The following is a 16,293-nucleotide window of genomic DNA, read 5'->3' on the forward strand; positions in this document are numbered from 1 at the left end:
TATAGTCTACAACTTTTGATGTACATCTCAACTTTGAAGTGAAGTTAGTGGAAGAAAATACATGGAGTAGTGGTGGAAAGTGGAACCTACCTAGCAAAGGTGGTTATGTAATTTTTTTTAAATTTAAATGTATATGTTTAAATGGTTGTTTTATTAATTTGTTTCTTTATTTAAAAAAAAAAAACTGAGAAACATAAAACAATTATAACTAAATCAAACCATTAAGTATTAAATTTAAAAAATTAAAACTATAGGGTACAAAATGTGAAACACACCAAACCTCAAGGGTATAAATTATAATTTGCTCATTACATTTTTTTTTTGGGCCATTTTTGCTCATTAATTTAAGACAAGTGTAACGACGCAAATCTGAAATTTCTAGTTATTATTGAAACAAAAATAACAAGGAGTTATCCTCATCTGCGATGATGTGTCTATCTTCCCCAGTCCACGTAGCATATTATATCCTATCCTCCACCAAAGCGCGTGCATTACACCTCCCAATCACCTTCCTACACCACCGTCTAGACTTGTGCTGCGCATATTTTAATGCCACTCTCCCAGTTTACTGGGATTCACCAGCCAACCAAAAACTGGAAACAGAAAAAACAGTAACAGCGCAATTTGCCACCATTTCCTCCCTTGTATTTTGGATTTCTGAAAACCTTTTGGTACGACAGTTTATCTGAACTGTTGGTCCTAAAGAGTGAAGACCCTTTTCACTTTTTGCCCACTTGGGAAGTCCAGATTCTCCAGAAGCTCTAGTTCTGAGGTACCCATATGCTTATTTGTTGTTTGGTTTCTGAGAAAACTGAGCAAAAACAGAAAGGGAACAAATTGTGGATACAATGATATATCTTAACAACCACACATTGGATGTTTTTGGTTGTGTCCTTTAGATTTCTATTTTTGAATCCTGATTATGACTTATGAGAGTCTGGGAATTGTATTTCAGGTTAAAATGCTTTAGCTTTTGAAGCAGAATTTTGCTATGCATGGCAACTAAGTGGTATTGGATATTGAGGTAAGATCATGAACTTGAATTCTGAATGTATACAGGTAGACTGATGAAGTTGTGAATTCTGGCTGGTGAATCACTTGTACCTCCAAAATAGGGAATCATAAAATTTGGAACTTCTCAAAGCCCTTTATCTAGAAATGTTGGGTCATGTATGTTGATTGTTTATTGCCTTTTCAACTTGGTTGCATCTGTTTGTTGGTTCTTTTTTCCTATACATGACTTTTTCAAATTGAAGTGCTCATTGTAGCTCTTGCATTAAGAAAGATTGGGCTCTGGTGATAACTCAGGTCCACTTTTGCTTAAATTTTTAAATTGGTATTCTTGATTATGAAACAAATGAGCAATACTTTAAAAATGCTCATTTGCTAGTAATATGTACTGACAGAGTCGTTTTCTCTTTTTGGTATTGTCAAATCGGAAGGAGGTGAATGGATATCAAAAGTTTTCCCATTTTCTATTTTTCCTGTATTGTTAAGTTCTATATGTTTCCTCTTGTCCATCGAAATGAACTATGCATTTCAAAGGAACTTGCCTTTTTCTTGAGTGTTTCATTGGGGTTGTAAATGCAGAGTGCAGCATGTGAACAATTGGCAGGTGATCCTTTGATTTAGAAGGTTGTGTCTTGCTTGTTGAGATGACCACCCTATCACTAATTGTTGGAAATTTTAGAAGACAAAAAGGAGGTGAAGATTGTGGATTTGAATTGCTCCATCAATTTTCAGGAAAGGATCTTTTTGCTAGTGAATTACTTAGAAGTTCATTTACAAGGGCAAATGGAATTTGGTCCAAGGATTTGGAAGACCATAGGATTATAAACAGGAACAAGTTTCGTGTTATTGCAAAAATTAGAAAGGGGAAGAAGTATGATTATCCATGGCCTGATGATATGGATCCAAACATCAGCAGTGGACACTTGACTTACCTATCTCATTTCAAGCCTCTGACTGAGAAACCAAAGCCAGTTACCCTTCCGTTTGAGAAACCACTTGTTGATCTTGAGAAGAAGATCATGGAGGTCTGTTGCTTTCATTGTATTGTAATTTCCTAGAGCAAGCTCCTTCATGTTTTTGAACTTGCATGGTTTTCCTCACGTGTTTCTTTTCAATAAATTTGCTGAGCATATGGTATTGAGCATTCATGAAAGGCTTGGAGCTCTCAAACATTCCTAATATACCAACATAGTACAAGAGGGCATCTCCAAGGCAAGGCTCATAAAATTACCATAGGATGCATTTTAGAGGGATAACTTAAGTAGATATGAAGCATTCATATGGCACAAAATCCCCAAGTCAAATATTTGGCATTTAGTCAATCATTTTCTCGCAGATACGTAGAATGGCTGATGAAACTGGTCTAGATTTCAGCAATCAAATTGGCGCGTTGGAGAACAAGTATCAACAGGTAGAATTTATAAGTCTAGCAATCCCTATTTTATGTCAAAGTTGCTTTTATAATGTCACTTCACATGAGTATGTGATCATTTCTCAGCATTCATAATAGATCATTCATTTTGTTGTTGAGAGTACTTTAATAATGCGAATGTAACTCCCAATCCTTCTTCACTTCAAGTTCAGGCCCTGAAAGATTTATACAAACATTTGACACCAATTCAACGACTATCTATTGCTCGACATCCCAACAGACCGACAGTTCTTGATCATATTTTGAATATTACAGAGAAGGTAGTTTGTTAATTACATCAGTTTTATACTACTTGTTCCACTACATGATAATTATACCTCTTTTATAGTGGGTGGAACTCCATGGAGACCGTGCTGGCTATGATGATCCAGCTATTGTGACTGGTCTTGGGAGCATGGATGGCAAAACTTACATGTTTATAGGTCATCAGAAAGGCAGGAACACAAAGGAGAATATTGCTCGCAACTTTGCTATGCCAACTCCACACGGGTATGTTTGTAGGATTTTTTTGATCAGGTTAATAGTTTGAAGATGCATAAAAATGGAAGCATTTAGAGCATACTGTGCAACCATGTTTGGTTGTTAATAAAACTAGCCATGTGATCATGTTCACTAAGAGCATACTTTGCAAACAGCTACCGGAAAGCTCTGCGAATGATGAAATACGCCGATCATCATGGATTTCCTATTGTTACATTCGTTGACACTCCCGGGGCCTTTGCTGATCTCAAATCTGAGGAACTCGGTCAAGTGAGTATGCAACATTTTTTTAGAGGATCATTAATTTACTTTGTTCACATGTTATCATAGAATAAAATTTTTCATTTTTACTTTATGCAGGGTGAAGCAATAGCCCATAATCTGAGGACTATGTTTGGCCTGAAAGTTCCCATTGTATCAGTAGTAACTGGCGAAGGCGGTTCAGGTGGAGCTCTAGCCATTGCTTGTGCCAATAAAATGTTTATGCTGGAGAACTCTGCTTTCTATGTTGCAAGGTGATAACAGTTTATTAGTTCAAAAGTACAATTTTATATAACATTAGAATTGAGTCCATTTAACATCAAAGTGCTTCAAGTTTTGATTTTCTGAACGAGCCCGATCCATTTTGAGGCTATAATTATTTATTTTTCCCCATCCTGATTTCATGCCATGATTTCTGTATATTTCTTGTGCTTTCGTGGAGCAGTCCTGAAGCATGTGCTGCAATATTGTGGAAATCTTCCCAAGCAGCTCCTAAGGTATTAGAAATTTTGATGTATGATCCTATTTTGGACATAGGCCATTTTTTAATCATACTGTAGTCCCAAATTTGTATAGGCCGCTGAAAAGCTAAGGATAACAGCTCAAGAGCATTACAGACTGAAAATTGCTGATGGTATAATTCCTGTAAGTGCTTTTCTTTTGTGATTCATATGCTTTCTTATCAATATGTACATATGAGGTGAAAATATATTTTATAAGATTCAGGAGTTAAAATGAGCATTGTTTGTGCATTTTGTACTGGTGACAAAGGAATGTTTCCACTAATTTCAGCAGTTAAAATTTGTATGATATGATGAGAGGTGTGCAACTTCAAACTTCAACTCATCACAGAAAAGTTATGTGTTTGGAACCAAATGATTCCTTTTTAAGCATCTCTAAATAATTTTTTCTCACATTTGGAATTATGAGATCTACTTTGGTTGTAATTTATCATTATTGATTGAAGATGAGCTAATTACCCCATTATATTGGGTTCTTTTTTTGTTATTATTAATTCTGTGGCTACTACTTACAGGAGCCTCTTGGAGGCGCACATGCTGATCCTGCATGGAGCTCCCAACAAATTAAGATTACAATCACCCAGGCAATAAAGGTAACTGATATTTACATATCTTTTCATATAGATAGAATAAAGATGAAGAGAAAAAAAAAAACTTCCCTCTGAACAATTTGTGCCCATTTGTTTCAATTTGGCTTTCTTTTTGCTTTATTGGGTTCCCTTACAAGCACTTCTTTCATAAAAAATCTGCTCATGTCCACACATGTTGATACTTCTTTAAATGCTTAGAAAAACTACACCTTCATTTGCTTAGAAAAGAGTCCAAAGTTATCGAGGGGTTGAGCATTTCTTCAAGAAAAATAGACATGTTCATTGTCTGTATAATTACTTGGATAAATATGATTCAACAAGATAGTGTAATGTTGTCTTGTCGGACAATTTAGCGTATTATTTTGTCAGATTGTGAATTTAGACCACATGCACATTCAAGCAAAAATCCATTTGGTCAACGGTTCAACTTCATATTAACAGTCTGACTAGGGAACATTTTCCCATGTCTGTGTGTCGGATACACAAAACTCCTATCCGTTTCCACAAATCGTACGTGTTTCTTTCATTTACCACTTACAGCTATACTCAATGTACCTAGGAATTGGAAAACATGAACACAGAAGAGTTGCTTCGCCATCGGAAGCTTAAATTCCGGTCAATTGGAGGTTTTCAAGAAGGCGTTCCAGTGGAGCCTAAGAGGAAACGCAACATGAAGCCATCTGAAGTTAACTTGCCAAAGACTGCTGATATAGAGTCAGAGATTGAGGATTTAAAAAAGAAGATTCTGGAAGCAAAGGGACCATCTGAACCAATTACTACCCAAGCAATTGAAAAACTCAAGCAAGATGTAGACAAGGAGATCACCAATGCATTTATTTCAATGGGTTTGCAAGAGAAACTGGAATCAGTGAAGCTAGAATTGTCTAAAGCCTCAAAACACACACCAAGTTTGAATGAGAAAGTGGATAAAATAATGCAGGAGTTCAACCACAATTTGTCAAGGCCAGGGGCATACCTTGGCTTAAAGCAGAAGCTTGAAAAGCTAAACCTGGTTAGCAGGCTTATTGAAATGGAGGAGAGAAAACAAAAACTGAAAGCAGAGATTAATCAGAAAATCCCAGCTGAGCTAAAAGCAAAGATGGAAGTCTTGAAGAATGCTGAAGAAAAGATATCCAAAGGGGAGCCAATGGATAAGGATTTAATGGAAGAAGTAGAGGGAGTTAAGAAAGAGCTTATGGAGGTCCTAAAGGCAGCTAACTTGGAGATTGTTGGGGTGACCAAGAAAGATATGGCCACAGCACCACCAGAGTTGAAGGAGAAGATAGTGAAGGTGAACAAAGAGATTTTTGAGGAGATTGAGAGGGTTATAAATGAAGCTGGTATAAGTGGCAAAATAGAGGAGTTGAAGGCAGAAATAGCAAAAGGCTCAAGTTCAGAAGACAGAGAAAAAGCAGAAGCAAAGCTAAAGGAGGAGATTCTTGCTACTTTGAATTTAGAAGCACTGAAAGAAAAGGTTGAGAATTTGACAGGGGAGTTGGGCCCTCTCAAGGAAACTGTTGCAGAAGGTAAGATTGGTGCTGAAAATGGCAGATTCTAGAGAGAGAGAGAGAGAGAGAGAGAGAGAGAGAATAATTTGTAATATGTATTTTTATGGTCTTGGAGATGAGATATTTATGTAAGTTTGTATACTTGGAAAAATGTACATTTTTTGTGCTTTTATTGTTGCTGTGAATTAGCAAGCTAAGTTGCAATCCTATATACTGTATGCCCTAAGTAAGAAACCCACCCTTCAAACACATATACAAATCATTTGTGTACTTCTCTAGCACAGTGGCATTGTGGCAAAGGCAATAAAGTACTTTGGACGCTTTTTGTAGATTTTTTTTTTGGCCTGGAGACACTTTTTGTAGATTGATTATGTTAATTGCATGATTACAGTTACATAGGTGATCAAGTTTTCCCTTATGACAAGGAAATAGGGAAAATTTGTAATTAGCTTGGTGTCCTATGCAATTATTGTCCAATCTTACTACATATATGAAAAAGGAGAAAGATGGTGAACTGGTGATATTGCTGCACAATTTGTATATGAGAAAATAATACTCAAAGTGGAACGGAGCAGATTTTCTTACAACTTTTCTTTTCTTGTATGGGGGTTTGATGAACCCTACCCTACCACGCATTTTATAAATTCGGACGCATTACCTATTTTGTAAATTTACTAAAAATTATTGTGGAGGCTTCCATCTTTAATTGTAGAATATTTTACCTTTCACAACCATGATAAAGAGTTTGATTCTTATCATCTCCTCTCTTTTTTTGTTTGTTAATTTGGCCAGGGCATATCATCTCCCTCTAAACAAAAACAAATGGAAAATCAACGGACCAAGAAATGCTTTTAAATACCATTTAGTCTTTTTGTAAATGTTGATCAATCAGAACATATAGCTAATGCTTGTTTCTGTCACTTAGTTACATTTGATCTTAGCCAAAAGGCCAAGAAAGGTATATATTGTAAACTATATATTCCTTAATTATTGGTTATATTTGTCTTACATTATCATTTTAGATGAAATGGGGAATCGACAACATACAACAAAAGTTTTCATAATGTTTTCTTGTTAAGTAATGATCCTCACCAACAAAAGTTCTAAACTAAAACATATTGTTTCGCCCACATAGTATAAGCATGATACTCATGAAGAATTAATGAGTATTTCGTAGTTAAGGATCCTTCGGAACTTGGAAGAACTTGAAAGAGATATATTACCACCAAACAGTGGTGATCCTCTTTAGAGGTTACAAAACATTATTGCTCTTTGTTATACACTTATACCTTATGAAAAGAGGAAAAGGAACAAATGGTATCCATAATGGTCATTTGCTTTTTTATTTTATTACATTTAATTTGTTTATGGCCATTTTATTATATTTAAATTTTGTATAGGACGAATTTGGGTCAGAATTAGGTGTGACTGTGTGAGTCGGATTTAGAACCTACCTGATGAATTTGGGTCATTTGCTTCTTTAGACAAACGCTTTTGCACTTGTCTTTGTGACTACGCTTGAAAATGTTGATACATTCAATCATAAGTAATTATTTTGATTACAATTATACGTAACTTTCATCAATGAGGTTTGAATGTTTTGTGTTAAAAGAAACCTTACAAATTTATAACTCGTCTCATGTTTGTCTTTAACTAAATTCATATTAAATTAAATAATTTTTTTTTATGAGAAAATGGTGCAATAAAAAATGGAAGGTGATTTTCGTACTCCACTTTTGTTCGTTTACAATTTTTTATTATTTTATTATTTTTCATATCTATTTATTACTTATATCGGTTATATCTTATAATTTTTTTTTATTTAAATCCTCACCCACACTCTCTGCATCAACCGTATGAGAGTATCCATATTTCAATTTGATAACAAATCAACGTGCACTATCACAATCATACTTTTAAAAATGAGTTGTTAAGACCGTTGCCCACCAAAACTGGCCGTTTGAGGTTTCATGGCCATATTCCAACAATTAATTATTGGGAAGAGTTTCCAATTCCTCAAGGTACAAAAGCAACTCCAAATTTTGTGAATAATTTTCTCAATTATTGATGGAGGCTTTTAATATACTATCATGGATAAGGGTTACAACTTACAAGGAATATGATTAATACATCCACTGAGGATGTTGCTTTTAGATTTTGTTGAAAAGTTTCATCTTTTTTTTTTTCTTGATTAAATGAAAAGTATAAATAAATTGAATGAGGAAGTAATTCTCCTGGTTTGGGTTTGCCGGAACCATGCATATTCATCTCTTCTCCCAAACCCTCTTTTTTCAATTCTCATTTATTTGGTTGGAGAAACGTAAATTTCGTAGTCCATAGAAGAAGAAGAGAAATATGAGAGGGAGCGGAGTGGATCAGAGGAGAGGAGGCAATTTTTGATTGGGAAAAGATGAAGAAATGAAGGAATGAGAAATATGATATATTTGGAAATACAAGTAATAAATAAATATAAAAAATAATAATAAAATAGATTTTTTTTTTTAAGTCTAAAATGAAAATGAGCCAAGTGCTCAACACTATTCACCAAGCGTTCGAAAATTGCTACTGTATGATAATAATTATTTAAATCGCATAATATACCCGTGTTATATTGTTAGTAATTGTCACTGTTTGCCTAATTAAAAAAAAAAAAAAACAGACCTAGTGCTCAACACAAATAATACGGAAAAAAATATAACGCGAGCTTTATTTGTAAAAAATTGACCTATTTATCATTGTAATTTTAAAAGTAAATTTATTTATCATTCAAATCTGTAAAATAGAATTTAAAATAATTTATTTTAATAAAATAAGAAAAGTGTAAACGGAAAAAATTGAAGAGCAAAAATCGCCACCCATAAAAATAAAGGAATGGTTTGGGCCCTTAAGGCAATAAAAGAAAACAGTGGGGGCCATTGAGCAAATAAACAGAATCATTTATGACGCCCTAGCTTTAGCCAAATAGACGGTTAGAGCCTTACAGGAAGCAGTTCGTCAATTTTCTCTTCGCTTCTGTGTTTTCAAAAGCCTACAATGAATTCCCAATCCAACAATTAGTTCTAGAAAATCCCTCCATCTCTGTAGAGAAAAGGACACAAAGCCTTCAGATTTTTCTCGTTTTCGCCGAAGATCCGTACAGAAACTCCCCAATTTTCCCACAATTTACCACCCACCAAAACCCTAGCTTCCGTTTGATTTCATTCATTCTCTTAATCTGTAGCAATTTCCTTCTCATTTGTTTCTTCTCATCGAGCGCAGTGTATCTTTTCAATTTTGCGCTTGGTTTCGCTCCGATTTGCGATTACGATCCTGCCACCGACTGAAAACCCTAGCTTGGTTCCTTTGAATTTTTTTGTTTCTTCTGAACTATTTAGAAACATTTTTAGGGTTTTAGGGTTTGAATCGTAGTGATGAACAGTAATAGAGGGAGGTACCCGCCAGGGATCGGAGCTGGGAGAGGTGGTGGCATGAATGCGAACCCGGCGTTTCAGTCTCGGCCGCCCCACCAGCATCAGCAACAGTATGTACAGAGGAACCTTTTGCCGAACCACCATCATCAGCAGCAGTACTTTCAGCTGCAGCAGCATCAGCATCAGCAACAGCAACAGCAGCAACAGCAGCAACAGTGGCTCAGGAGGGGTCAGTTGGGCGGCAGTACTAGTGCCGATTCAGCAGTCGATGAGGTCGAAAAGACTGTGCAGTCCGAAGCCGTCGACGCGAGGTGTGTACGCGTTTACTTTTTTGTTTGCTTTCCTATAATGTGTGTTTCGTGTTGTGGGTTGGTTTAGTTCATGGAGAGAATTGGATGTTTAGGAAATTGGTTGTGTGGTACCGTGCCATTTGCTGAAATGGGTTTGGTCAGAGACTTGGACTGTAATGATTATTTCATGGGATTGTGGATTTTCTGTAGAAGAATTAGGATTTTATAAGTTCTGTGTTAAATAAGGGTGTTTAGCTGTGTGAAATGCTGACATGTGTAGCATAGGAATGTGGGAATGCATGAAAACTTTCCGCGTTTGGAAATACATTTATGTTGTGGCATCTAGTGTAAATCGAGTTGCTCTAATTTATAAGCTTTTGGCCTCTCACGGATATCACGACATGTGGAAGAACATATCTGATTCCTCTGTGAAGGAGCGTACGTGTACGTCTGTGTTGCTTTCATATGATATATGTTTCGTGTTCAAGGTTGGTTTTGTTCTTGGGGAGAGTTGGTTGTTTAGGAAATTGGTTGTCTTACTGTGCCATATGATGAAATGAGTTTGGTTAGAAACATGGATTGTAATGATAGTTTTAGGTGATTGTGGATGTTCTGTTGAAAAATTAGGATTTGAGGAGCGCTTTGTTGAAGAAGGTGTTTAGCCGTGTGAAAGCTGACATGTGTAGCATAGGGAAACTAGGAATACATGAGTTTGGGATGTATTTATGTTGCGTCATCTAGTGTAAATGGGGTTTCTCTAATTTCTAAGCTGTTGGCCTCTGACGTATATCACGACACGTGAAAGGACTTATCTGATTCCTCTGGGGTTCTGTTTGTACGAGTGTCTGATGTTACTTTTGCTAGAGTTTCCTATTTAAAGAAAACTCCTTGAAAGATTGTCTGGTTTGTGCTTTTCTTTTGGTGTTTAAATTGTATAAAGATTAGAATGATTGTTCATTTGGCTGGTTCTGAACGTGGCGTAACACGTCTTCAACCAATCTCCACTGTATTTTTGGTCAAAGGTCAGAAATGTAACTTCCATTAGTGAGGGCCACAATGGTTGGTTTAGTTTGTTTGCGTATCTATTAGAAATAGATTGTCAACAAATTATGATTATTAATAAAATAATAAGTACAAACTATTAAACTATCTCAAGCTGGCAAGACTTGATAATCTATAGAGGCTAAAGATAGGAAAACATGAGTAGGTACAATGGAATTTCCTGTTTGGGAAAAACCATTAAATCTAGTATGGCAGAGTTTTTTATTTTTTAAGGAAAAAATTAGTTCTTCAGATGGGTTGCTTGGACCAAGATTTTTACTCTTTCTGAAATCATTATTGTTGGTAGTCTAATTCAATTTCTGCAACTAAGGCTTGTTAATTTAGTATAAGTGAAGACTTGATTCTATGTTGCATTTATTTTGGAGGTCTCAAAATTGATATTCTTAGAGTAATTTACTAGGAGTGGAAGTCATGGAAAGAATATGCCTTGACGCTGAGGCGGTGCAAGGCACACACTATGTTGTAGAGGCTGTCCGATATGGTTCAGAGGCATTTGCCTCACCAGGAAGAAGAAGATTTGAAATCCTTTTTACTTTTTTGAAAAATTTTAGACAAAATGTCCCGTTTTGTCATCTGGGTTTTCCTTTAATGCTATGGACCGTTCCATTTATGCCTTAGTGTTTGTTGCAGTTGTTATGCTTGACACATTGCATCCTTTTGTTCTCATCTTTAATGAAGCTATGAGGTACTACAGTCCAAATAGAAAAGGCATGTGGCTGTCAATGCGAAGTGACATATGTGTCCTACTTAAAGATATGTTTAATTAAAAATATAACATAAAACGCTTTGCCTCCGAAAACATTGGTAGTTTCCATGTCTCCCTTGATATTATAAATCATAAAGAGGTTGTGAACATCACATTAGAAATATGGTTGTTGGTTTATATGCATTTGAACAGTTTTTTATTTGGTGATCAGCTTTTAGTATTTTGCCAACATTTTGTTTGGTAACATTTTTTATCAGCATTTAATATGTTGATATTTCTTTCTTTTATTTCCTTTCTCTATCTTTTAACTTATTTATAGTTATGAATCACAGTCTGTGTTCTATCTAATTTTATTTTCCTATTTTATTTATCCTCTTTAGTTCTCAAGATTGGAAGGCGAGGTTAAAGATTCCCCCAGCTGATACACGCTTCAGAACAGAGGTTTGTTATGAAATTCGTTATTGTTTGTACTATATTGTTCATGTGATGCTTCCTTATAGATTTTGAAGGGTGCATCATTCAAGTGTTATATAGTTTTTTAAAATTAAATTGTTTAAGGTCACATCTATAAACACAAATAATTATTAAAGAAATAATGGTTGATGATTTCCTAATCTGGTTACTAATTATACCTCCAGGATGTAACTGCAACTAAAGGAAATGAGTTTGAGGACTATTTTCTGAAACGAGAGCTGCTGATGGGAATATATGAGAAGGGGTTTGAAAGACCATCTCCTATTCAGGAAGAAAGTATTCCAATTGTTTTAACTGGAAGTGATATTCTTGCTAGAGCTAAAAATGGGACGGGAAAAACAGCTGCATTTTGCATCCCTGCTTTGGAAAAAATTGATCAAGATAACAATGTAATACAAGGTTTGTTCTCTACCATCTAATTGCATCTTCCTGCATATCATTAGGCTCAATCAAAATATAATTGCAATTTTGACACTTCAGTTTTGAAACTGTTTGAATGTCTATTGAAATTTTTACTAGTTAAATACTTTATCTTGATACAGAGGGTTCTGGCATTAAGTGCCAATCTACTCTTTATATAGGAGGCAGATGTTGGAATGTACATTTCTATAGAAACTGATTATGTTATAGTTATTTATTGACTGTCATAAATCTGGAATTTGCACTGCTGTTCCTTTTGCATTGACATGTGCTTTTTTTTTTTTTTTTTTCTACAGTTGTAATTCTTGTTCCAACTCGTGAGTTGGCTCTTCAAACATCACAAGTCTGTAAGGAGCTAGGGAAGCATTTGCAAATTCAAGTTATGGTTACAACTGGAGGTACCAGCTTAAAGGATGATATCATGCGTTTGTATCAACCAGTTCACTTACTTGTTGGAACTCCTGGAAGAATTTTAGATCTTTCAAAGAAAGGTGTTTGCATCTTGAAAGACTGCTCTATGCTTGTTATGGATGAGGTAGATACTTGGTCTCCACTAAATTTAAGTATGAAAAGAATTTGACCCAGAAACTGTTGGTTACATGTTATCTCTCATCTGACTGATCTCTCTTTTTGGTAGTATTATTTTAGTTGAACTATCTTTTTGGTAGATATTGTCTCCATAAGCTGGTTAAAAGTTGAATTTCCTATTAGTCAAAACCTGAACAGTCTTGGCAGTCCTTTTCTTTTTAGGTTTAATTAGTATTTTTAAGCTCCTGGCCTATGTTATTTGTTTACTAGTGAGAATTAAACTAATCTGTAATTAACTTATCACAAGTGTCTTCAAGTGGGATGGCCAGGTCATACCTGATACATCTCTCCTGTGTGCATGTGCATCTGCGGATGCATGCAAGGGGGGGGGGGGGGGGGAGGGGGGCTTGTTGAAAGTAGTTGATTGGTTTAGCATCATGAGCTGCAACAATCTGATTATGTTTTTGTTGATGTCTGTCAGGCTGATAAGCTTTTGTCTCCGGAGTTTCAACCTTCAGTAGAGCAGCTGATCCGCTTCTTACCTTCACATCGACAAATTTTGATGTTTTCAGCTACATTTCCTGTTACTGTTAAGGACTTCAAAGATAGGTATCTTGCAAAGCCTTACGTTATCAACCTTATGGATGAGCTTACTCTAAAGGGTATTACACAATTTTATGCTTTTGTCGAGGAAAGACAGAAAGTCCACTGCCTAAACACTCTTTTCTCTAAGGTTTGATCTGAACTGTGGCATTTTTTATTTTGATATTTTAATTTTTAGAACTTCCTGTGGGTTCATGGATGTGATGATGTTTCTGTTTTTCAGCTTCAAATAAACCAATCAATCATCTTCTGTAATTCTGTGAATCGAGTAGAATTGTTGGCCAAGAAAATTACAGAACTTGGCTATTCGTGCTTTTATATCCACGCAAAGATGCTGCAAGACCATCGCAACAGAGTATTTCATGACTTCCGTAATGGTGCATGCAGAAATCTTGTTTGTACTGGTACATTGTTTGTGCTTTATTCTCCCTCCCTCTTCCCCCTCTCCTCATTTCCTTTCTTCACCATAATTTGCTTTCAGCTTCACCCCTTGCACATGTCACTCATTTGAAGGTTTAGTTTGAATATATATATATATATTTCAAATATGGCTGGTGTGATGAGAAATATGTATGTACAATTCTTACATTTTGCATCAAGTCACGATGGTTTTTAACACTTTTTGGTCAGTAAGTCATGATGGTTTTTTACACCTGGTTGTAATGGTAGATCAAATCAATAGTGCATGTGATAAAAATTTTATTATTCATTTCATATGTTGTTGGCTTGATCTTAATAACTTATTGTTTTCTATTGTGTTTCTCCTTTTTTATTGGGGGGCATAAATGCAGATCTATTTACAAGAGGAATAGATATTCAAGCGGTCAATGTTGTCATTAACTTTGATTTTCCAAAGAACTCCGAGACGTATCTGCACAGGGTGTGTAATAAACAGTTTTTACATAAAAAAAGTAGAAAATGATTTACTTGAAGATTTTTTTTACTGTTTCTGTTCTATTTTTATGTTTTCATCATACATGCAGGTTGGTCGATCGGGAAGGTTTGGACACCTTGGTTTAGCTGTGAATTTAATCACCTATGAGGATCGCTTCAACTTGTATGTATTCTTCTCTTTCATATCTAAATTTGCTCACTTTAATGAGGTTTCTTTGCTCACTTTAATGAGGTTTCTTACTTATATAGTTCAAATATATTGTTTTGCAGGTATAGAATTGAGCAAGAACTTGGCACCGAGATAAAGCAAATTCCTCCCCATATTGATCAGGCAATTTATTGCCGGTGACGGGTGGTGGAAATCATGCTGTGCTGTCAACAATGGTAAACATTTGTGTAACAAATTTATTCACATGTAACAAATTTTTCTCCAGACCCAGTTTCTTATGAAATTTTTAATGGCCATTTCTCCCCTTATGAAAAGTAACTAAAAATGACATGAAAAATAACCCTCGATTCCTTAAAAATTATAAAAAGAAGGCAGCCAGCCATGGCTGGCCTTTAAAAAATATAGCTTTTTGTTTAGTTTTAAACAAATAAAACAATTTAAACTTTAAGGATGCTTTGGGAATATGGTAGGGCCTGTAGGCTGTGTAGACTAATTTGTTTAGCGAATAGAATCACCCTTATTTCTATTTTGGTACCAATATATGGCTCACCCTTAGGAATGCAGAGTCATTAGTGGTCCACCATCCAAAGTATGTCATTAACCGTGTACAGCAGTTCTTGATAATTTTTGGCCAAGAGAGGGATCCTTGTATGTTACGCATGTAGGTTTTATCTGCTGGTAGTTTAATGAATATCAACACTGCAATTGGGAATTCTTTGTGGAAATTGAAAAGTTTGCTTTGCAACAGTTTGGAGTTCCTAGTTACTAAATTCTCGAATTGTTTTGTTGAAGGTTTGCATTGTTATGATTTTTGATTGGTTTGGGAAAATTATTTCATGCAATTGATAATGCGTCTTTTTCTTTCTTATTTAGGGGTGATGGAGAGCTTTTGGTTGATGCTTGCCCCATGAAAAGCTTTATGAACGCCGAATTTTCATTGCCCTGCAACATTAATTGGACCTTAGAGAGAGTTCTAGAATGGCCTAACTGGGTCCAGCTCTGAACTGCTTTTGTTTTTATTAATAGACTGGTTTGTACAACTCACTGTTGTTTGAGTTTTTTTTTTTTTTTTCGAACTTCTGAAGGATAGCATGTCCAAGCAGGGGATAATGGAATCTCTGCTTCTTTCTATTTCTTTTTTAGCCCTCACCTCCATGCTCTCAATAGTTAATGTATTTGACTGTTAACTTCTTGCAAGTCTCGTATCATTTCAAATGGAGTAGGCTGCAACTGTTATGTGACAATCGCTCGTGCTGCTTTTAGATTTTTCTTAGCATAATGTTTATCAACTAATGATTGTTCATGTATTGCACATAAAGGGGTTTTCTCTAATGCAAAATCATGTCTCTTGCCTCTGTTATATTATTATTAAACACTGGTACAAAATCATGCTGGGCAATAGCTTACCTTAATCTGTAAGTCATAACATAAGCTATGGTTGTTCCAATACATAATTGAACAATGTCAAAAGAAAAGTTCTTGATAGTGAAGGGTAGGCCACTCTATCTGCCCTGCACACCATTCAATCGGGGAAGACCCCATAGGAGTTTATGACTACAGTTTCCGGTTTGTGTTGTTGGGTGATGAGCACTTGATGTGGCCCTCTGGAGGAGTAGAATTACACACCCAGACTGCAAAACCTTCTCAATCAAATTACACGATTGGCATCGCCAACTTTAGTAATGCCACCCCACCCTTAAGTCCAATAATCTCCCCTACACTGTTTCAATTTTATATCTTTTGTGTACTCACACACACACGCATATTCTGACATGCATAGAACACCAAATTTTTGGTGGTCCAGCCTTTTCAAATATTCGGAGAATAGCTCAACAATATACCACAACAAACTATTCGACTTTGCAACTCTGCATCGTTGTCTTTTGGGTTGTGGAGGATCTAATTAAGTTGCATCGGTGTCTTTGAAGAAAAAA

At 35.6% G+C, this 16,293-nt stretch overlaps 2 protein-coding genes across 2 annotated transcripts; both read left to right on the forward strand.

The window, feature by feature from the left end:
* Positions 1-569: 569 nt before the first annotated feature.
* Positions 570-6,125, forward strand: LOC147290645 (acetyl-coenzyme A carboxylase carboxyl transferase subunit alpha, chloroplastic-like). Its single transcript, XM_086237438.1, has 12 exons — positions 570-772; positions 956-1,024; positions 1,591-2,036; positions 2,348-2,422; positions 2,596-2,703; positions 2,772-2,932; positions 3,079-3,193; positions 3,284-3,438; positions 3,630-3,681; positions 3,761-3,829; positions 4,221-4,298; positions 4,855-6,125. The coding sequence occupies exons 3-12, from the start codon at positions 1,656-1,658 to the stop codon at positions 5,851-5,853; spliced, it is 2,193 nt and encodes a 730-aa protein (XP_086093564.1). The 5' UTR covers positions 570-772; positions 956-1,024; positions 1,591-1,655; the 3' UTR covers positions 5,854-6,125.
* A 2,643-nt stretch (positions 6,126-8,768) lies between these two features.
* LOC147290646 (DEAD-box ATP-dependent RNA helicase 8-like) lies at positions 8,769-15,556 on the forward strand. Its single transcript, XM_086238297.1, has 10 exons — positions 8,769-9,524; positions 11,652-11,712; positions 11,910-12,144; positions 12,462-12,700; positions 13,175-13,426; positions 13,520-13,700; positions 14,088-14,176; positions 14,280-14,353; positions 14,461-14,574; positions 15,233-15,556. The coding sequence occupies exons 1-9, from the start codon at positions 9,214-9,216 to the stop codon at positions 14,537-14,539; spliced, it is 1,521 nt and encodes a 506-aa protein (XP_086094423.1). The 5' UTR covers positions 8,769-9,213; the 3' UTR covers positions 14,540-14,574; positions 15,233-15,556.
* The last annotated feature ends 737 nt before the right edge of the window (positions 15,557-16,293 follow it).

Source organism: Dryas octopetala, chromosome 3 (genome assembly GCF_963921425.1).
Source record: "Dryas octopetala chromosome 3, drDryOcto1.1, whole genome shotgun sequence".
NCBI classification, from domain to species: domain Eukaryota; kingdom Viridiplantae; phylum Streptophyta; class Magnoliopsida; order Rosales; family Rosaceae; genus Dryas; species Dryas octopetala.

Excerpts from the sequence above, each read along its gene's own strand:
- LOC147290646 (XM_086238297.1), top strand. The coding sequence starts at position 9,214 with ATGAACAGTAATAGAGGGAGGTACCCGCCAGGGATCGGAGCTGGGAGA. Across the intron at positions 11,713-11,909 it reads ATACACGCTTCAGAACAGAG|GATGTAACTGCAACTAAAGG; the intron begins GTTTGTTATGAA and ends TTATACCTCCAG. Across the intron at positions 14,177-14,279 it reads CCGAGACGTATCTGCACAGG|GTTGGTCGATCGGGAAGGTT; the intron begins GTGTGTAATAAA and ends TCATACATGCAG.
- LOC147290645 (XM_086237438.1), top strand. The coding sequence starts at position 1,656 with ATGACCACCCTATCACTAATTGTTGGAAATTTTAGAAGACAAAAAGGA. Across the intron at positions 3,439-3,629 it reads TCTGCTTTCTATGTTGCAAG|TCCTGAAGCATGTGCTGCAA; the intron begins GTGATAACAGTT and ends TTCGTGGAGCAG. Across the intron at positions 3,682-3,760 it reads CTTCCCAAGCAGCTCCTAAG|GCCGCTGAAAAGCTAAGGAT; the intron begins GTATTAGAAATT and ends AAATTTGTATAG.